The 21,706-nt window shown below is 40.7% G+C and overlaps 1 protein-coding gene across 2 annotated transcripts; it reads left to right on the top strand.

The window, feature by feature from the left end:
* Positions 1–461: 461 nt before the first annotated feature.
* On the top strand, positions 462–21,478 carry yeats2 (YEATS domain containing 2). Of its 2 annotated transcripts, none has more exons than XM_026313920.1 (30): positions 462–630; positions 1,052–1,157; positions 1,268–1,365; positions 1,534–1,626; positions 1,722–1,940; positions 2,062–2,180; positions 3,469–3,630; positions 4,928–5,039; positions 5,603–5,647; positions 5,730–5,898; positions 6,176–6,418; positions 7,071–7,229; positions 8,219–8,310; positions 8,851–9,027; positions 9,158–9,386; positions 9,727–9,885; positions 10,776–10,897; positions 11,796–11,942; positions 12,979–13,164; positions 14,215–14,587; positions 14,709–14,843; positions 15,274–15,399; positions 15,656–15,806; positions 16,143–16,219; positions 16,337–16,416; positions 17,323–17,527; positions 18,078–18,313; positions 18,446–18,520; positions 18,729–18,802; positions 19,879–21,478. In XM_026313920.1, the coding sequence occupies exons 2-30, from the start codon at positions 1,058–1,060 to the stop codon at positions 19,985–19,987; spliced, it is 4,272 nt and encodes a 1,423-aa protein (XP_026169705.1). In that variant the 5' UTR covers positions 462–630; positions 1,052–1,057; the 3' UTR covers positions 19,988–21,478. The 2 variants fall into 2 exon arrangements, with proteins under 2 accessions (XP_026169705.1, XP_026169704.1); XM_026313919.1 differs by having other exon boundaries at positions 15,271–15,399.
* Positions 21,479–21,706: the final 228 nt, after the last annotated feature.

Here is a 21,706-nt window from a genome sequence, read left to right as displayed (position 1 = left end):
TTATATTGTTAGAGGTAGCTGAAAAGGTTGATAAAGACAGTTCTTGTCTATACTATACGTCTATACTAAATATAATCTATGTTGAAATAAGTAACTGTAACAAAGACTTCAACAAAGACGTAAATGTTTATTTAAGGAAAGAAGTGAACCCTGATGAAATGTGAAGTTCCAAGGAAAATGATAGAATCTAAAATATGCACATCAAAACCATCTTAAAAATACACCTGTGATGTCTCTGATGATTTCCACTGAAGTTGCTTTTTACATAATAATAAGTGAGAAAAATACTTGCGTGCCGGTTTTTAATTGCTTTCATAACTGAATTCTTGTGAGACAGGTTAAGATGTGATGATCTCATTACACTTCCAGTTCCAGGGAGCACAACTAAGGTTATCGCCTCCAGCGCGATGCACATTACACCATCTGCTCTGCAGAATTAGCGACCCCTGGTGGCAGTTTCTGAGGTGGCATGGCTAACTGCCTGCTAGCTTACTTGTCCACCTCGAGATTTAGCAGTTTACTAAACACGAGTCTGTGATGTTAATATCGCATAACACTAAGGATGTGCTCTCGTTGAATTAAAGTACACGCATCGCAAAGAAACGTTGCTCCTCAGTACAGGGCAGCCTCGTAAGTCTGCGTTTAAAAACAGGTTGAATCGGTGTTTATGGACGTGTGCTAACGTTAGCCGCATTAGCAAACAAGGGTAGCGGTTGCTAATGTTACAGTACGGCATGCTGCCATACATTTCTCCAACACTGATCAACACGTACTACGGTGGATTAACATTTAATATTTGTCTCGTTGTATCAGATTAGTTGGAAGCTTTTGGCCACTAGTTTGATCACATACTAGCTTATAGACGGTCTGCTAACCTATTTTAGCACAACTGGCTACCTATTCAAAGCTAAAATTATCTAGCTATGTGCATTAGCCTTATCTGCTAGCCGGCTAATTCCATGATAAGTAGTTATCGTCACAGCTGACCATAGGAGCAGGAATATGATGAGCTATTTTGTCATGCATTTTACTTAATATATTTGCTTTACAGGCAGCCATGTCAGGGATTAAAAGAAAAATAGAAGGCAATGATCCCGACTATGAGGATATTTCTCTGATCCAAAAGAGTAAAAGGAATAAAACGGCTGAGCATAATGGTAAGTTTGGGCTCTGATCCCTGAGGTATTACAGCTGCTTAATAACTAACAGTGCTCAGCTGTTCCCTGGTCTTGTAATGTCTGTTTCTCCTGTATTCCTGCACTGACAGCCCGAGAAGCGACAGTACAGAAGATTGAGACTATCATCAGAGAGCAGTTTGCTTTGGAGATGAAGAACAAAGAGCATGAGATAGATGTGATAAATCAGGTAGGTGGATGAGCCTAGAAAAGTGTCTTTTCTTTCTTTTATTAAACTACTTTTGATTTGTGTATCAGTGGTGTAGGCTTGAAACTGTACTGGCATGGTGTCATAACATTGTATGTTGGTGGTACTAAGCAGATTGTTTTGGTTCATTGTGTTTCATTGTTTTTGCAGCGACTCAATGAAGCCAGGAGGATGATGGACAAGCTAAGGGCATGTATAGTTGCCAATTACTATGCCAATGTTGGCGTGACAAAGCTCCCAGAGGTAACTCTTTGTTTACTGGGTGTTTATATATTCATAGTATGTGTCAGCTGGTCTTGGATACAGTAGCAACACGTTTTATTTTCTCCCTGTCCTAGCATGCAACTAAGAGTGACCCGGCAGTGCTGAACCATCCAGCAATCCGCCGGTTCTTGGAGTCCCCGTCCCGTTCCTCTTCCCCTCTCAACCAGGGCTCTGACACTCCGTCTCTGGTCCACTCTGAGTCCGAGTCCCTCTCACATCATGGAGAGGGAGCTGAAAGGGAAGAAGAGGACAGCAACAGACAGGACCGTAGGCCAGGACGGAATACAGGCAAAGTGAGTACAGAGATCACAGACAGGTTATTGATTATTTGATGAATGTCTATTGGTTATTGGCGTTAATTTTGTGTGATTTTTATCCCTATCAAACCTGCCATGTTCTCTGCATTTGTCATAGGACACTTTTGGCGTGCCATCATCCATAGGAGCAGAGCAGAGGGTGACCTTTCACACTACTGGAGATGAAGCCTCTAGACTGTATGCAAAGAAGACAATTGTAGTGGGGAATGTATCCAAGTAAGTAACCACAACTACAAACACCTGTTATTTGAAGTTATGTTACATTGTATGTTAGGCCTTCTCAGTTTATTGGTCAGGAGCCTCTCAGAAAGTCACTAAGTACCAAGTGATTGAAGAGAATATCATTTTCATCTGTTTTCCTTTTTTTACATGAACTGCTAAATAGGTTTCTGATAGCGTGTAAATTGTGGGAGCTTATGCAAAGATACACAGGTGTGGATCTTTCTAAACTATGTCCAGTTGATTCTCTTGGACTCCAGTGACATCTCTTGACACATCCAAGTTTCTGTTTTTTTTTATTTAATACATTTTTTAAAATCCAAAAAACATATTGTTTGTTTGTTATTATAAGTTGATTATAGATTGATAACCAAAAACTGAGGTATTATCAATGTAATCTGTAATACAGTAAAGTGTAAAAAGTGAAGGGGGCTGAATACTTTCTGATGGCACTGCAAGCTCAGAATAGGAGACACTCCTGTATAAACATGTGTGTTGATATGTGAAAAGTTCAATGCAAGTGTGAGATGAACTTCACAACTAAGGGATGATTTTAAGGTAATGCACATCTAAAACAAGTAGGTCTCTGTCTCAGAAGTTTTGTACTTTGCATGGCTGTGCATTGAAAAGCTGAGCCACAGTTTAGCTACAAGCCCAGTCTTGATGAAGGTTTTCCTCTCTGGGTATGATCTGGGCCTCATAGCTGACAGTTTCTTGGGACCATTTGTTTCAGTGAAACACAAAGTACAATTACTTCAATAATTACTTCTTAGACGCTAGATTGACAAGGCCCGTCTGTCTTGTGCACACTTAACTGTTTCAGAGGCGGCCGTTTCTCACGTGCTACAGTGCGTAAGTGTATAACCAGAAGGGTTAAACCTGACTCAACAGTCATACACTGTTAAGAGAATATGAATGGAATTAAATGAGTTCAAATGGCCTGCCAGCTAATATATAATGTAATGCATGTCATGCTCTGTCAGATTCTTTGTAAAACTTTAAATTGATTAGTTGCCTGTGAGTCATTAAGCCTGTCAGTAATTTGTTCTTTGTTTTTGAGTTCAAAGGGCCTTTTATTACATGTGTATTATAAATGCTGGCTGCTTTATAGCCTTGTCCACCTGCCTGTCACCTGTTTTACTATATGTTTAGCATTAACTTCTTTTTTTTTTTTTCAAAACCCTTTTATCCTAAACAACCTGATCTGCTCTTTTATCCTCTGTGTTTACTGAGCCTAATTCTTTACTCCTTGTGGGTTTTTTTTCATTTTGTCTCTTTCACTCAGATACATTCCCCCTGACAAGCGGGAAGAGAATGATCAGTCTACCCATAAGTGGATGGTGTATGTCAGAGGCTCCAGGAAGGAACCCACCATTGACCACTTTGTAAAGAAAGTCTGGTTCTTCTTGCATCCCAGCTACAAACCCAATGACCTAGTAGAAGTCAGGTTTGTGCCAGTCTGGTTTATCTGCCTATTTGAGGTAGACAAAATGTGTGTACGCACTCCTTTCTCCATTCCATTCTCTGATAGAGGTGGGGATTATAAAGATTGAGTTGTGCTTTTGTGGTTACCTCAATAATAGAAATCAGAGAGACAAGGACAAACTTGTTCCAATAAAATGTGCCTAGTCGTCATACATTATTATTCTAGGTCAAAGGTTGTCCCGAAGTAAAGAAACACATTTGGATAATAGTACCTAGATGTGTAAGAAACTACCTTCATCAGCAGCTGATGTTTAATTCAGGAACTTTAAGATCAGCTTCAGAGCGTGGACAGTTTACTGATATTCACACATTCTGTTCACATAGTCAGCAGTGAAAAGATTATGAAAATCCTTTAATAGACTATGCCCCGTTGTGGATGTTAGAATCAGTGCAGACTAAGTACAAACATCTTCATAGCACACATTGTACACAGGCATCATTAGGTGGGGCATGTAACGTCATTTAATAAATAATGAGTCAGACTAGAAGTCAACATCAACATGCTTAATAGTGGACACACCTAAATCGTATACAGACATTGCCGTCTTTTAAGAAAAACATTTGTCTTGCCTTAGCCCAAAGCACTGAGGTGTGTAGAACAGTGTCACAAAGTTAATTTAAGAATCATCTTGAAGGACCAGAACTTTTGTAACCCTGAGTTGTGTGGCTAAGATGTCTCATTTTAGCTTTTATCCTCTAAAAGTGGCAGAGTGTTTAAGCTTGCCCATGGCGTCCAAGTAAATCAACTCTTTCATCAGTCAGCAACTTATCCTGAACTGTAGCCTCCTGACTGTTTCAGCTGACAGGACGCTCACGTTGCCCTAGCAGCCTCTCACACATCCCCCCAAGACTCAAGTCTTCGTTCCCCGTGAGCCCCACACTGGCCCAATGCTGTCTGCTGACTCTCGACACAGACTGAATGTAGATGAAGAGATGAATGAAACTAAGAAAAAAACAAGTGCATCACTCATAGGCTACACTTGAATAGACACATAATAAACATGCACTTACACATGGTGTTGTAAATGCACTCAGTCAGATCAGTGTCTCCTACTTGGGGAAGAAAATCTTAAGCTTCAAAGGGGGAGAAGATGAGAGACCTTCAAGTCATTGATTACTAACTCACTCAGAGTCAGAATCCAGAGTGGGAGCTTAGATTTATTTTCACAAAATCAGTGTAATGCCTCTGTAGGTTTCTTTTCTCCAGATCGGTGTGTTAATGCTGTTACATAAGACTTTTTGAATGTGTCTGCTTTCAGTGAGCCTCCATTTCATTTAACACGTCGCGGTTGGGGTGAGTTTCCAGTGAGGATCCAGATTCACTTCAAAGACCCTCGCAACAAACGTATTGACATCATCCACCAGCTAAAGGTCAGACCACATCAGCACTCAGCTTGTTTCATCCTCACACTCAGACTAAATATTTTTCCATAGCAGTTAAACTTAGTTAAACTTACTCTTATAGACAACCCAATGTTTCTGTAATGACCGTTTTAATGACAACTTTTATGCTGTCACTGGTAAATTGCAAATGAGCCACTAGCAATCGTTTAATGTACTTTGACATTTTTGTTAAAACTTGTGCACATAAGGAAAGTAACTTGTTTAATTGGTGTGGGTACAATATCAGACAGTTAACAATAGAGAACACAGAACAACCTAACTTAAAAGTAACACGTGATATGTTGTATAACTAAAGAGTGAACATAAAGCAACAAACTACAAGTGTATATTTCAAAGCACTTAATTAAATGTTTTTGTAATACAAGATATTATTAAACCTCATGCGATTTCATGGTCATTTTATTATTATTAATGAAGTAATTAAAATAATTTCATAACTGTTAGTTGTGATGGTGATAGATTATCCAATTTACTACTGCACTTTGTAAGTTAAGCTCTCTGTATTTTTCCTCTCTGTTGTTTTCCTGCAGCTGGACAGGACATACACTGGGCTGCAGACTCTTGGAGCAGAAACTGTAAGTTATAAACAAGCACTGTGTTTCCTGCAATGACTTGTCCTCAGAGCTCTAGTTTGACAATGAGCTATATTTGTTCCAGGTGGTTGATGTTGAGCTTCACAGGAACTCCCTCGGGGAGGACTACATCCCACAGCCCTCCTCCTCCAAGGCGGTTCACAGAGCGGCCAGCCCCATGTCAGCCGGCCCCCTGGCCCAAAGTTACGGGCACTGCAGTCCACCTGTGTCACATGATAACATTATAGACAAAGGTATGCACACAGGACCATTTACTGTTTTATACATAATTATTAATTTGTGTATTTTACATTATTATTATTACACTACATTACTGTCACTTTAGATTTTTGTATGATAAGTATAACGGCCATTCTGCCTCCTCAGTCATGAATGGAAAGTTACTGGTTAATAATTAGAGGTGTTATTGTATACTCTTAATTCTTACATACTTTTGTGACAGCACACATCTCAACACCAGATGAAGTTAAAAAGGAGTACTGATGAAAGTACTTCTCCATCTCTTCCCAGGTTTCATCAAAGCAGAGATGGGGAGGTCCACAGGGGGTCATAGCTCAGGCCTCACTGCTGGTGAACGCACCCCAACCCGACCCAAAGCCAGTGACAGGATCACCCTGGGTTCCCATGGCAACTCTGCCTTCCAGCCTATCACAGCAAGCTGTAAGATTGTCCCACAAGGACAGCCACCCAGTCCTGCAGAGTCTCCTGGGAAATCATTCCAACCAATCACCATGAGCTGTAAAATTGTTTCAGGTAACTGTCTCCACCTAGTGGCCATTTCCCAGCACTTCTAATTGCTTTATCATTGCTTTGCACGCTGCCTTCTTCAGAAATAAAAAGAAAGTTGGATTTTTAAGTTACGCAACCCTATTGCTTGGTAATTTTGTTAATAGAATACTTTCAGAAATGTTTTTTTTTAATCTCAGATTCAGTGCAGGTAAAATAAAAACATAACGAATTGCTGATACTAAACACCTAACTAGCTTAATGTTTATTAGAGTGCAAAATATGGAACAACAGTATCAATAATAAAACTTTGTTCTCTGGCATTGGCCCTCATTCTTAACTTGAATGAACCTGAACTCACTTAACTTGAACTTAACTTGAACTTACTTAATTATTCAAATACATTCATTGTTAGGAATGTGCTGTACTGCTCAGGAGTAATAAAATGAACAAGACTTGTCATGGGTTCCTCATGGCACACATTTGCAAAAGTTAGAGAAATGGTTTCTGCAGAGTGGGGTACTCTGCAGAAACCATTTCTCTAACTTTTGACAACCAGATAATCTAAAACATGTTTTTGCTTTATATGTTCCATCAATGGATTTTCATCTTAATTTGTTATTAGCACCTTTAAAGACAATTATTCATCTGATAGCATTTGTGCTCTCTCCCAACACAGGGTCTCCAATCTCTACCCCAAGCCACTCCCCATTGCCTCGCACATCCAACACCTCTACCCCTGTCCACAGCAAGCAAAGCTCTTCGTCGGTGCTCAACAACCCTTATATCATAGTTGACAAGCCAGGCAGCATGGCATCCTCATCTGCCGCCTCCACAGGTACACATCTCCTACTCAATGTCAAAGTGTCGCTTGAAATCGGAAGTGGACCTGCAACAAAATCGGAAAGCAGTATCTAAACCACCCACACAGAATATAAAAACAGCTGGGAAGGATGTATTCCGTAACAAAACTGATGTTGGTCAACTAAAGTGAAAACTAAACTCCCCCTTCCTCACACTCTCTCTCTCTTTTGCTCTCTCACTACATTGGTATATTTTTTCTTTTTGTCCTTTTTTACCCCCTTATCTAGCACTTAATTTTTTTCCTCTTATTCTCTCTGTCTCGATGTCTCTCTTTTGTCTTTGTTGTGCACACATAAAGTATGATGAGCCAGCAGAATGGTTGCTGGATAAGAGGTTACCATGGTGACTGAGCTGTGGATGAGACCATACACTCAAATCAGATTTTTGTTTTTGTGTTTGTGTGCATATTTCCGCATGAACAAGGTGTGCAATAATCTACAACGATGACAGGTTACTGCTTGATGAAGCAAAATGTGCGCACCATGTGTGCATCACTCCATCATAGAGCAGACTCATCTTTCATCTCCATGGCTGTTTGCTTCCAATTCATATTACTTAGTTGCTCTTTACCTTGGATTGCTCCCTCTCTCTCGCCTACTCAGCCATTCCCACACTTCCTCCACAAATGCAGAGATCAACCAGATCTGGTAGCAGGGTTGAAGTGCTTTTTAGTGATGTTTTATCAAGCTGGATGAGGTTGATGTGGGTGTTCTGGCTGATTCACCAATCCTAGGATAAAAAATATTTGAATGCATTAGGTAAGGGATGACATTTTAGTGGTTCTGTGAGTAAATGCAGCAGCCAAATCTCAGCACTCATGCTGAATAGCCCTGACAAGAAACTGTCACCTTGCACTTCATCGGCTTCTGTCTGTGGAAAGTCATGACCTCCAGTGAGCCATCACCAGTACAGTCAGCTCTTCCATGACTTATTGTGTGTGTTTGTGTGTGCATTAATCTACAGGAAGCCCCTCAGCCAAACAGTCTGCTGCTCAAGGCACTCGTTCTCCAGCCCCAAAAGTTCACACCGGCACCTTCCTCTCCTCAGGAGTGAAGGTGAGTGTTTATAGTGTCACCCTTTAACATGAATTATGATCTAAAATATCTTTTTATTCATCTCTCACCTCCCAGTGTAGTATCTGTATCTTTAACAAAGCAGCGCGGCATAAATAGTAGGTCAGAGTGCTATCTTCAGCAAATGTGAGTGCCTTGGCAAGCTGTTTAAGTGGGACAACACTCTGAACATAGGACTGGGTGTGGAGAGCTTTACAGAGAGAACTGCACAGCTCTGTTTCACTCCCACTCCCACATGCTCATCATCCCATCACCATCCACAAAGAAAGAAATACACTGTCCTCCTGTTGTATCATAGTGGGCCTTTCAGTGGCTCAGGTTGTACAGTAGGGTCTGTGGTATGAAAGGCCATGGCAGATGGGGAATATACAACAAATCTTATCTCACTGCCTTGCTATCTGTATCATGTTGAAAATGTAAATGTACACATATACAAGCTAAATGTCTGCAACCTGGTATTGTTTCACAGTATTCTGGCCCTCCTGTTACAGTCCTCTCCATATGCACTCACTTTTTGTGCAGGTTATTATCAAGCAAGAGCCAGGGGAAGTTCCAACACAACAGCAGCAGATGGTTTCCACAGTAACCAGCCAGCAGCAACCCGCCACTACAGCAGCACACCAGTTTGTCGCAGTGAAGGGAGGTCACATGATCTCAGTCTCGGCCCAGAAACAGCCAACTGGGGCCACAGCTAGCAAGGTCAGTCTCTCTTCCATGTGCCCACATGTATGAAAATATAAAGTACTGTATGTGATCATAGTGTCATATATGTGTTGTCAAAAAGTTAATGCTGTTCAGAAGCTAAATCTGGCACTTCTTTTATTTCTAGATGTTAGGTATTCCCGTTAGCTCAACACTTCAGTCTGCAGTCAAACAGGTGGCTCTTAGCAGTGGACAGATTCTGGTCTCCAAGGGCAGCCCCTCTGTCTCCAAGGTGATGGCTGGGAAACAGGTTTTAGCTCAGGGAGTCGCTAAAGCCATTGTCAGTGGACCCAGTGGTGTCTCTGGTCAGCAGGCCACAGCTAAAGCGGCTGGTGGCTCAGGTGGCAAGAGCGGAGGTCAGAGTTAACACACACACACACACACACATACAGGTGCACATGATGCTAGGGCTGCACAGCTGATCATGTCATTACCATAAATATGATTTCAATTTTCCCAACCAGTTTATGGATTACACATTTTATGTTTAGCAATATGTTTTCAGGAAGAATCTTTTTCGGATTTTGTGTAAAGAAACCTAGAGTCATACACAAACGTGTACCAGAATATTGTGAATTGATTAAATTCAAAATTATCATGAATCATTTATATCATGCTAACTTTTCTGTTTTCAGAATTGTAGTACAATATCATAAGAGCATGAAGGCTTAACACTCAATGTGTGTATGGTTATAGTGATGGCTACTCTTCAGCTGCCAGCCAACAACCTGGCCAATTTGGCCAATTTGCCTCCAGGCACCAAGCTCTACCTGACCACCAACAGCAAGAATCCCTCAGGGAAGGGAAAGCTGCTCCTCATCCCACAGGGAGCTATCCTGCGAGCCTCCAGCGCAAGTGAGATGTATCACATTCTGTAATTCATTTGAACAATTGCCTAGGGTCATTTTAATTCCACAGAGTTAGCCCTCTAACACTGAAAGGCACTCAGTCAATTCATTTAGAACACCTGTTGTTATTAATACATACCTTCAAATATAACCTCCACTTTAAAATGTCATCTTCAGGAATCAAAACATCGTTTTTACCTATCACCTATAATTCGATTGGAAGCAAGTGTGGAGAATAGTTAAACTCACTACTCTTTATTTCTAAGCAGACATATCACCATATATGCAGTATGCAGTTTTACCAGGGGTTATACATTTCTTCTTCTTGTGTTTGTCCTTGTGCTTTATGAACTGTCTTCATAAAGTGACTCAGTATCAGGGTTTAGTGTCTCAGCCAAAAGCCTTTTACTCTTACTCCTCCATGCCTCAAGACGTAGACGGCTGTATTAAAAATGTCACTGTAAAGTTTGAGAAAAGTAGAAACCCACTTCTGAAGTGACTCTACAGCTTGAGGCGTTCTGGTGGCAGTTACAGATTTTGGCTGCTACACTGCCTTCTGGACAGTGATTCAGTCATAGTCATGTGTTTCTTTCTGCAGAGTATTTAATGTGTACTGCGAGCTAGAATCCCTCACACAGCACACGTCCTGTCAAATTGCAGTGAGATTAAATAGATTTAACCGCATCTCATTTTTCTTCCAAACTACAAATTTCTCATCCATAAACCAGTATTGCTGTGTCTAGCTTTTCAACAGAATCATTTGTCTAGTAACATAGGTTTTAACTTTAAACTTAGAAATTTCTCAATTTAATGAATAGAAGAGGAGGTTCGGTCTGAAACAAAGAGTAACGGGATTGTTTATCAGACTTGAGGCTGATGTGGCTCTGTGTAATTTAGGTCAGCAGTCCCAGAGCAGCTCATCTGCAGGGGCTGGGAGTTCTCAGACCTCCTCCTCCTCCTCTTCATCCTCCAGCAGTCTGCCTTCCTATACTTCCTATATCCTTAAACAGACCCCACAGGTGGGTAGAAATGTATTTGCATTATAATACAAAGCATGCACATTCTGGTACAAAAATATTCTTTTTGATGTTTTTTGTGTTGTTGTGAACTCACTTTCTTGTTAGATCATTTTTATGTATTTGCTGGCATGTTTTGAGCAATGTTTGTTTTTCTTCAAAGGTCAGTAGGAAAGGGAAGAGGTTCTGCATATTATCCAATTAATACTCATCGGCACCAGTTATAGTAAAACACATTTTAGATTAGGACCTGTACAGGATGCAAACCTGGTGAATCTCACGCTTCTGTATTCAAGGAGAGATTGAGCCCGGTGTTCTGTTAATTAGACACATTGGTTATAGCAGAATTGATCCTGCAGTTGAGAACAGTGCTGTCTGTGCTTTCAGCAAACAGCATATAATGAAATGGTCTGTTGAGGTTTCCCTCTGAATTCAAAGAACTGATTAGGACCATGTTTTTTAGTAATGATCAGTCTTTTTCAACAATTGTTCTTAAATTAATTTGTATATCTCTGAACAGTTAGTTAGTTAGTTTGCTCGTACATGGACAAACGCTTCAGATAAATTAATTTCGGACAACAGAAAATGAATTCTCTGCGAGCTACTATGACATGTACTATGACATTTGAAGTAATAGAAGCATTTTTCTATACTTTTAGTTGTCATCCCATTCACATTATAGAAATGTTCCCTGATATACACTGTACTATGAAATACAAATGGCATGATAATCCTTGCCTTAGGATTAATTTCAACAGGATACTGTAGCCTGTATTCTAAAAGACTGCATGGTTTACGTAGCTGAATTTAGACCATGACAGCTGCATCTTTTAAGTCTGTCATTGCAATAAGTTGCGAGTTCTCTATCTCATCCCCACCCCTGCTTGTCCATTTTTCCCAGGGTACATTTCTGGTTAGCCAGCCGGCACAGGGCTCAGGGAAGCAGGGGGGTTCCAGTTCAGCAGGTCACTCAGCATCATCTCCCGCAGTTGTTACCCAGCAGGCCATCCGGGTCACAGCTGGACAGAAGGCAGCCATTCTGGCTCAGGTGAATATGGGGGAACTTATCTGAGATCAGGACTTCACTATAACCTCTATATTGTCTACTACTGATAAAAGCTGTTATAGTTACCTCTGTTTTGTCCTTTTACTAACAGCCTGGCTTTGATCATCGAGACCTACAAGCCCTCTACCTCCCACTCTAGTCCAAAGACTAGCCACTGATATTAAGTGGCTAGTCTTTGGACTAGTAATCATTTAGGATCCAGTACAATGATCAGCACAGTTTTAAGATGTCTGTATTTGAATGATTTCGTTGGTGTTGGCCAGCACTTCAGTATTTACTGAGCACCTCTGTCGGCCTGTGTGGCTGGTTTACCTCATTCCTAACAGCTGTCCTTGTTTACCTTGGTCAATACGATGTTAAATTTCTCCATGTTAAATTTCTCTTCAGAGAAAAAGCCAATTTGCTTATTTAACACAATAAGCAGTGTAGTGAACTAATAAAAGTATAATTATATATTATATACATATTATATTTTAATTAATGTATGTTTTAAATGTAGTCTGCAGTTTAAGAGGATCGCTGAGGAAATTTAAAGATAGAATATTTAAGGTTTTCTTTAATAGTGTGTGTGAGTGAGTGGCTGTTTAGGATTTTTCCAGGCAACAGCTGGTGAAGGTCTGACTCACCCATGTGCCTCTGGGCAGGAGGGGGAACAAGTCCCCTCATGTGGTTTATATAACTGCACCATATCCACTGTTATTTCTCATCACTTGATGCTTCTTGCTTTCTGGCTGGTTGCAGACTTGATATTACCAGTAGCACTGACATTCTGATTAACAACCATTGTGCGTTGATATGTGAGTGAGTGTGTGTGTTTCTTTTTTAACTTTTAAGAGATTTTTGTTGAGGCTTCTAATTAATGTTGTCAACAAAGTTTACTGTAAGAAAAGGTTGGACTATGTAGGTTTGTCAGAGTCTTGAAAGGAAGTTCACTTTGCTATGATTTACTGTGTGTCAACAGTTTCGTTATGTTCATGTGGACTGATGTTAAAGGTAGATCATTTTCTGTGACTGACAGGTTGTGGGCTCCCAGGGTGCACAGGTGAAGTTGTCTGATGGTTCTGTTAAGACAGTAACAGCTACGGCAGCAGGTCACTTGTCCAAGCCAGGGATGACCACACTGAGGATGACGGGCGGAGTCATTACCGCGGCTAGCTCCACCCCCGGCTCAGTCAGCACTGCTACCGCAGCCAACCAACAACAGGCTAGTTACACAGTCAGATTTTCTGTTTTATTCTGCAAGACAGCTGCTTCCCTTTAATGTCATTTCAAACCCTAGCAGCAGTTACATTAAAAATAGATCTGAAGTGTTTTCTTCATGCTTTGATCTCAAGCACCAGATTACCTAGTTAAATTTCAACCCATTCCAGTTAGATGTGGAAAAACGACTTCCATGTTTCCCAGATACAGAAATAATCAGTGTTAATATGTGTGAAAGCTCCCATAATACTAAACTAACAACCCAGGTAATGAATTTTTATTTGTTTTACATTTTGTGCAAACATTTTAACTGTTTGAGTGATGTATCATTTGCCACTGCAGTACAGATATGTGGAAAGCAAGGAGCGTTTCAGTGTGAGTGGAATAGCAAAGTCAGCAGAGTATTTGTCAGAGAGGGTGTGTGATGAAATCTAAGCAGTCCAATGTGGGTTTGGGTGATTATAGCTTCAGAGTCAGTGGCCAGGCCTCATTAATTTGAAAAATGGAAATACCTAAAACAACTTCCTGCAGGCTTTGTCATGCACAATATTTGTACAGTGTGTAACAAACAGAGAAGCATTCTCTGCTGTGAGATGCTCCTGTAAACAAAGAAAGGGTTTATCACTGCTTTTCTATTTTGGATAAACTGCTCTTTGAATTGAATTCCAAGGGCTCTGTGACAGCTATTAACTCTTGTGTCTTTGAGAATTCAAGAAAACCAGTGACCTGATGGGCACGACTCACTGGGAGGTTTTTTTTTTTCACACTGTACCTGACAAAATATATTAAAAATACCTGTTTTGTCAATGAAAGTTCTTATCCAATCCATTTTGAGGGTTTTCAGTTACAAATAGAAGATTTGTAAGTTCCCTGTGTTGTTGCATGGAAATATTGTGTATGCTATCAAAGCACTTTGTCACAGGAACAATGTCAGTAAATTAGATCCTACTGACTGTCTTCCCTTGTTTCTGACATTCACATTAGAAAAGTGCAAAATGTTACTGTTTCTGCTACTTTACTGGTTGACAGCTGTGTTTCTGATTGTTCTGTGCAGGCTGCTGATGGTGGGAAGGCTGCTTCTCAGCACCACTCACTACTCGTTGCAGCCAACCAGGCAGCAGTAATCAGTGCAGCTAAAAGCGCCGGTGCTGCTGCCAGTGGCAGCCTGTCGAAGACCTCCATGGCCACGTTGGTTAAGGGTTCTGGCAACTCTTCCACAATGACAAAGAGTGCTGCAGGTTCAACTGGAGCTGTAGTGACGGTTGCCAAAGGCATCACCAACATGCCTGTCATCAGCATGTCCAAGGGTGCTGGGGTGGGGGCTGTGGTGGGTGTGCCCAAAAGCGGTGGCACATCAGTGGTCACTGCAGCCTCATTAGTCAGCGGGATGGCAGCTGGAGGAGGGAAGCCTGGTGCAGCCCTCTCTGGTAGGTAGAGAAAAGTGTCACACTTATCACACGGTTTGAATGTGTGTAAAGGTTAATATTTGAACAAATATTATACAGGTCCAGCTGCAAATTGGCTTTATATTAGTTTTTTTTTGTCCAGGAATGCTGAAGATCCATTCTGGGGGGTCCAGTTCACAGCAGACAGTCTTAACAATCCCTGCCAACCAGCTGAAGCAGTTGGGTGTTGGCACTGGGTCTGGAGGGCTGCAGACCATACTCATGCCTGTTGGGAAAGGTGAAGTGTCTTATACTGCAAAAAAAGTGTGCATTCTAGAAAAAATGTGGGCACTCAACCTAAAATAGATCCAATCCTAAAGTAGAATAAAAAACAGTAGAAATGCTATTTAATAAAATATTTAATTGCATTGACATCAATGACATTTTTTACAGCCAGATGCAGAACAAATGCTGAGTTAAAGCATGTTCTTCTAATTGTTCTCTCAAATGAGTTTAAGAGTAAAAGACTGTAGCAGCTTCATTCACTTTGTCTTTTTGAACTTTATTTTGCCGGCTAGGCACTCAGACATGCTATAGGACCTGTTTTGTCTGTAGTAAATCACTTCTGGAAGACCCATTTTCCTCCCCTCCCATTTCTCATCTGTTAAGCCTTTACCTAAGGGGCCATTGATCCATCCTGAGTGTGTATTTTCTTCTCTGTATAGTAGTGTCTAAAGGCCCAGTCTCCACTACTCCCTCCTCATCTTCCTCCATTCCTGGAGCAGCTGGAACAGGAGCCTCCCCAGGTCCTGCCAGCCAGACATCCTCCTCCCTTGCCCTGCCTCTGGCACAAGGTGAAAGGCATCATCCTCTTTACACCCACTGTCGTGTCATGTCACAACCATAATTTTCTTCCGGTTTGTCAGTTAGGGACAGGTATAGTTTTAAATTTGTTAAAAATGGCCATATGATAATTTTGATACTGATAAATTGTCCTCAGTCATAGTGCACACCCTTCATCACTGCCTTTTATCTCTTTGTGTCAAATTAGTTTCCCATGTTTAATGAAATGGAACTTTCTCTCATACACATTTTGTCATTTTGTCACAGTGAAAACAGAGCCAGGTGCTGCCACAGCTGTCACAGCTGGTCCATCACCCCCGGCGACTGCTCCTCTCCCCACTTCTGTCCACGGTGCCTCTGCAACTACCACCGTTAAGCAGGAACAAGGGGCAGACAACGCTTCGCATGACCTCATCAAGTAAGTGCTAGAAAAACTCCCAATGCTACATTCACTTACATCAATAGATAATTAGAAGGATAGCTCATTTGTTTGCTTAGAGAAAAGGCGTGAGTGTACACAGATTTTTCTTTGCACTGACACTGAGCCACAGTGGGATTATTTCTTTTACTCTTTCGAGTGTTCACACCCATTTTAATTAGCTAAAGTATTTTTCCAGTGGGGATTAGTGGAACTCCATGTAATAAATAATAATATTACATACCAATAATAATATCACATATCAATAATAATATCACATATCTGTGGATATTTTCTAGCACACCTGACACTTGTTATTGCCTTACTCTTCTCCAGCACTGAGCACATCGAGACCATGATGCAGCTGCTGACAGCTGTGGTAAAGAAGTTCCCTCTGATTGTGCCAGATAAGAGTAAGTCAGCTTGTCTTCTATTTGGTATGCTTAAAAAGTTCATGTATGGAAACAAATTGAAAGTTAATACAATGTGACTTATCAAGCAGTTTATATCTTTGGTTTTCATTTGTTTAGCTGAAGACTCCCATCCATTTTGTGCCTCTTCGACAGAACAGTATTATTCCTGGAATATTGGCAAGCGCAGAGCCTCAGAGGTGACTTTTTGTTGTTCTATGTTTGTACATTAAGCTGGGCTAAAATTCAGATTTGCTGTTGTTCAGCTTCAGCACCATTGAAGTCCTGTAAGGGCAGGAAAAATGTGTGTTGGTTGTGAAAATCATATTGTGAAAAATTAAGATCAGAATAGCATTTTTGATGTAATCATGGAAATATTGTAATGTGCCTTCGTGAAACATTATTAGCAGTGTTTTTGCTGTTCTTCAGTATGAGAAAGCTGGGTTCCTGTATTTAGTCTTTTATTGAACACATTCACTGCTGTGCATGCACAGCATTTTTTTCTACTAAAGCTTAAATTTAACCCCAGTAATATTTCTTAGCACTTGCTCTCCAAGTTCAGATGCGAGTGGTCTGTGATGTCAGTAATAGTTTGCTTTGTTTTCAGTGTTGTTGTCACTGTCTTGGTGCTCAGGTCTGGACCTCTGACTCAGCAAACTTTCTATTTGCCTCATGTCTTCCTGTCCATCGGGTCAAATGTTTATCTCTGTATGTTTATCTCCACTCATCTCTTCTTAATGTGTTTATCAGTAGCTTGTACAGATCAGCCCATGTCTTGACTGTCTGTTCTCTTTCTGGATGACTGTAAAAGGCTCCCAGAAGAGACCAGACTAGGATATTTATATCTGCAGGTCACTAATTTACTTATGGGACAGGTTACTCAAAGCACATCATTGTACAGTTTTAGGACAGGGGAATGTAGACTGCAGGATACTGTATACTGGGTTGGAGTGGAGGACTGTGCACACATAGTTCTACACATCAAATTTTGGCAGCCAAAAAAAAAAAAAAAAAAAAAATGGTAATCGCTCTCAATCTCTGGATTTTAGGGTTTTTAGGCCAAATGTGCAGATTCACAGAATAGATTTTGGTATGTCTCTGTGTAGCTTCAGCGAGCAGTGGCGGTGAAGCGGGTTGTCCAGGATGTGTTGGACCGCTCACCCCGTCTGCAGGCCCTCACGCCACCAAAAACCAAAGAGGTGGTGCAGTGGTGTCGGCAGAGGGGCTACACACCACCTGACCCTGAGCCCCAACGTAAGAATGATGATGAGTCCATTGAGGACATCCTCACACAGATAGATAATGAACCTGGTGAGTTCTTGTATGTGTGTTCTTTAGGAGAATGTTTACTCTGCCTTGTTTGCGATTTCACAGTCTACTTTTTTTTCTGCAGCTTAAAGTGGGTCGATATTTTCCCTTCAGTGTTGCATGTGTGGGTGCAGTACTTCTGCTGGTCCAGTAATGTGTTTGCAATCCAGCAGTGTGTGAAGGCGTCCAGTGTGGAGCCGCATTGTTTCTGTTCATTTCTGTTGTTGTATTCACAGGGACTTCTCATTAATTCTGTCTTTTGTCTCCAAAGGATGAGAGACAAGGCTGCTTAGCTCACACACACACCAGAGCCAGACAATATGATCATCTCTGTTTGTGTGCTGCTCCACTCTCCTTGTATAAATATCGCGGTTTATAATTGTCTGGTAAAATGAGCCCATCTTTTACAAAAGCAATCTCTCATCTCTGCTATGAACACACAGCCACACATAAAGAATCAGTATTCTGAGTGAAATACTGAAGCAGTTGCTGTTTCTGCTTCACTGCTGCTTTTGAAACGGCGTTTTAAACGTACATGTGAATCTGTCCGCAGAGTGCCCGTCAACTCTGACTAGCTGCGAAGAGCTGGTGCAGCGACTGGAGCAGATGCAAGCCCTGCTTAAGATTGAACCAGAGGAGACAGACAATGAAATAATCGACATCGTCACTGTGACTCCACCTTGCCAGAAACTAAAGGTCAAAGAGGAGGAGCAAGAAGCTGACACAGAGCCCAAGTTCTTCCTGGGTCCCTGCATGTCTGCCCAGTTTATCAGTGAAACAGCTCAGCAGGTCAGGAACGTCTGTGGATGGAAACACAGACAGAGTTGATGAGTTCAAGGAACAACATTCTAACACTGTGCTGGTTTTAGTAGCTGTTTTAAACTAGAAGCTGCATTATGATGACTGCTGTGTCTCCGTCAGATCGGGGTGACCTTCCAGCCGGTCGAGGTGGAGAAGAATGTGTTTGCTCCTGTAGTCGAAGCCATGATTCTGAAGGTCGGTCACTTTACAGGCCAGAACAAAAAACGTTGGTCATCTATAATAACTTGTCATACCCCCAACATACCCTTGACTAGAATGATGAATATACAGTATGTGATGAGAGCATCCACATAGGGTTGTGTTTTACCTTGTACTCTACAAGAGTGGCTTTCTGTGTGAGTAATGACGACTATGTGTGTGGGTGTGTGTGCGTGTGTGGCAGGCTACAGAGCAGTTTGCCAGTGACATCCTGAGAGAAGCTCTGGCTGGGGCCTATGCCAAATCCCCTCAGAACAGGTCAGCCTCTGTTTTTTTTCTCTCGAACATGCAGCCTGCTAGTGCTCCATTTTTCACTTAAAATGTCGGGCCTGTCCAAAATACCAGTTTATCATTCATATTTTTCTTAACTCGTCCACAACAGAAATAAAAACCAATGTATTGTATTGAATGAATATTTTCCATTGTAACTGTTTCACAGTGTTATTGAGCTACACAATATACAACATCTATGTAACTTTGCAGTAGTTCCCCAAGGATGCAAGTAACTGATCACTTATATTGCTTTAGTAGTTAATAAAAAAATTGCAGTAATGTTTTTACTTTACTGCGTTTTATAAAATACTATAGGTACACCATATATTGTTCTATCTTTAGCACAGCAATAAATGAAGTGATCCTAGTATTTCCTACCTAGAGCCATCATGGCCACCATTGGTTATTCCTGTGTCATTAAACCCATTGAATACTTGCTAGATCACTAAATGCCTGCCATGTTGGTTTTTTTGGTTGTGTTTTTTGGAGGAGTTAGTTGACAATACTACACATATAGTAAATAGGGAATAATGTCAACCTTATATTTTAAAAGTTTTGTTATGAGATAATGAAAAGTGATCCAGTGGCTGCTAGCACTCTGACAAAATAATTTACCAAAGACATACAGTTTTGATTATCAATTCAGTTACAGTTGCTAATTTTATTTGTATATACTACTCAAAGTTAAGTTAATTATTTTCCAAAACTAGCAGTGTGTTTTCTGCTCTGTAATAATTCTGCAAATACTAATGATCTGTGACATTTTTGTTAGAAGCATTTGAACTGTTTTTGTCAGTGGGTATCATACATCAGTAAGTTCTACTGTCCTTGTCCGCTGTGTATTTTGTGAGATACATTATGTAGGACAGTTTGACACAGAACTGAAGAACTGAGATAACAGACCTCTGAGTACATTACTTCAAAGCTGAATATAGTAAAAAAGCATTTAATGACAGTTATACATATTCAGAAGCCAGGCTGTGATATCTAGGCAAATGGAAGCAAATTTCCTGTGATGAGCCATGCTCCAAATCCTCATTATCTTCCACTGGGCTTTTCAGGTCACCCAGAGAGATCACAGCCATGAACATCCACCAGGCGGTCAGTAGCATCCCCACCTGTGATTTCCTCACCAACGCACACTTGGGCTACTTAGCCAAGGACAAGTGAGGATAAAGACTGACATTGGCTGGTAACTGACATATACACCAATATGAGGACTGTCTGAGCTGCTGGTTATGGAAGAGCGAATGTATTCTTAAACTAGCAGCTGCTACCCGAACCTTCACACCTCGATGTAGTCCTGAAGTTTCAGGTTGCACAGTAATATCTGATGTACTGTATTCATTAACGTCATCATAGAAGGGCTCAGCACAGCAGCAGAACAAATGTTTCTAATACTCTGGGTATACTGTAACATTTCAGTCTTAATGCATTGTGGGAAGTGGCGTAGCAAGACTAGTGTTATTTGATTTTGAGAGGCTGTTGTGCTCTTGCTTACCTCATAACAAGATTATTTTAATGATTAAGTGTTTCCTGCGAGACAGCCAGACAGTCAGCAAAGGAATAAAGCCTGAGTGACTTGCAGGGCTAAATATTAACATCAGACAGCTGTCCCCTCCTTCCTTCTTCATCCTGCTGTCATGCCCATTGAGCTGGGAACAACGCTCAGTTTCCCATCAGAGGTGAACCACACACATTTACAGCAAGCTGGAAACACTAATGCACATGATCTCCCTACCAGTCCCATGGATCATAATGTCCTGTGGGTACTTCAGCGCAAGCAAACATGATGATTCTTACTAAAGGGTCGTCATCGTCATAGCAACTGGCAATCGTTTCATTGCAAACATCCTGTGATGTGTTTCAGTATTACCTGACAGAGGTAGTTATGTTTCTTAAAATACAATAATGTTTTCTGATGCTTTTCAGAAGAGGTAACAGATTCATGTTTTATATGCTGAAGTTTATCACTCGCATGTCTGCCTGTAATAAGATACAGTCTAATGAAGAAATAGTTCTGTTATTATGAATTCAAGACACCAGTCTCCATATTTAACTTCTGTCCTTCATGAGTCCAGTTAGCTAGTCCATCAATGTGATTTTTACATGTCCCGTTTAACAACTATGATGTATCTCTCATGTAATATACACAGTGTATGTGACCAACTTAAAATAGATGGTGTTTTCAAATCTTTTATATTTTTATCTAATACCAACACCTGCAAACTGCAATGGCCTCACAGTAGTGTATGTGTATGTGTGTGGATGTTTGGGTAATAAATATAGTCATCCCCATAACTTAATGAATTTGGTGGTGTGTGCAGGTGTGTGTTTTTGTTGGCTGATGTGTTGGTAATTCTGTTCAATGTGGAGCTTCGTACTATGTTAACGTGTGGATTGACTGACTGAGAAGTGTTTGGGCTGAGTGGTTGTGATGCCTGTTAAACAAAATTAGTGTAGAAGCTACTCAAAGAAATGTATTTTCATGTTTCAATGCAAACCAAAAATATAATTAATATTCTTGTAATAAACATAAGGAAAAACTGAAAATGGAATTATTTCTTGTAAGCCTGTCGAGCATGCTTTTTAGCTTGGTTTGTTTACTGGATGGAATAAACTCATTAGTGATAGAGGTACAGGCACCTGTTATACACAAATTAAATGGCCACTTCACCTTAATTATAGTAGTATCGATTGTATTATAATGTCCTATATCAAGATATTTGCTCCTATTCAAATACAGTGGTAGAAAAACACCATCAGTCTTAGTCTTATTAATCCTCTGCTCTTGTACATTACCTCAAGAAAGAGACAGTGTTGCTGAATCATTTTACAGATGTAGCTGGTCCTTTGGGACGTACGCTGTCTAGAGTAAGATAAGATTGA

Source organism: Mastacembelus armatus, chromosome 17, assembly GCF_900324485.2.
Source record: "Mastacembelus armatus chromosome 17, fMasArm1.2, whole genome shotgun sequence".
In the NCBI taxonomy this organism is placed as follows: Eukaryota; Metazoa; Chordata; class Actinopteri; order Synbranchiformes; family Mastacembelidae; genus Mastacembelus; species Mastacembelus armatus.
The sequence above is the reverse complement of the archived record's forward strand: the minus strand, read 5'-3'. Positions and strand labels throughout refer to the sequence as shown.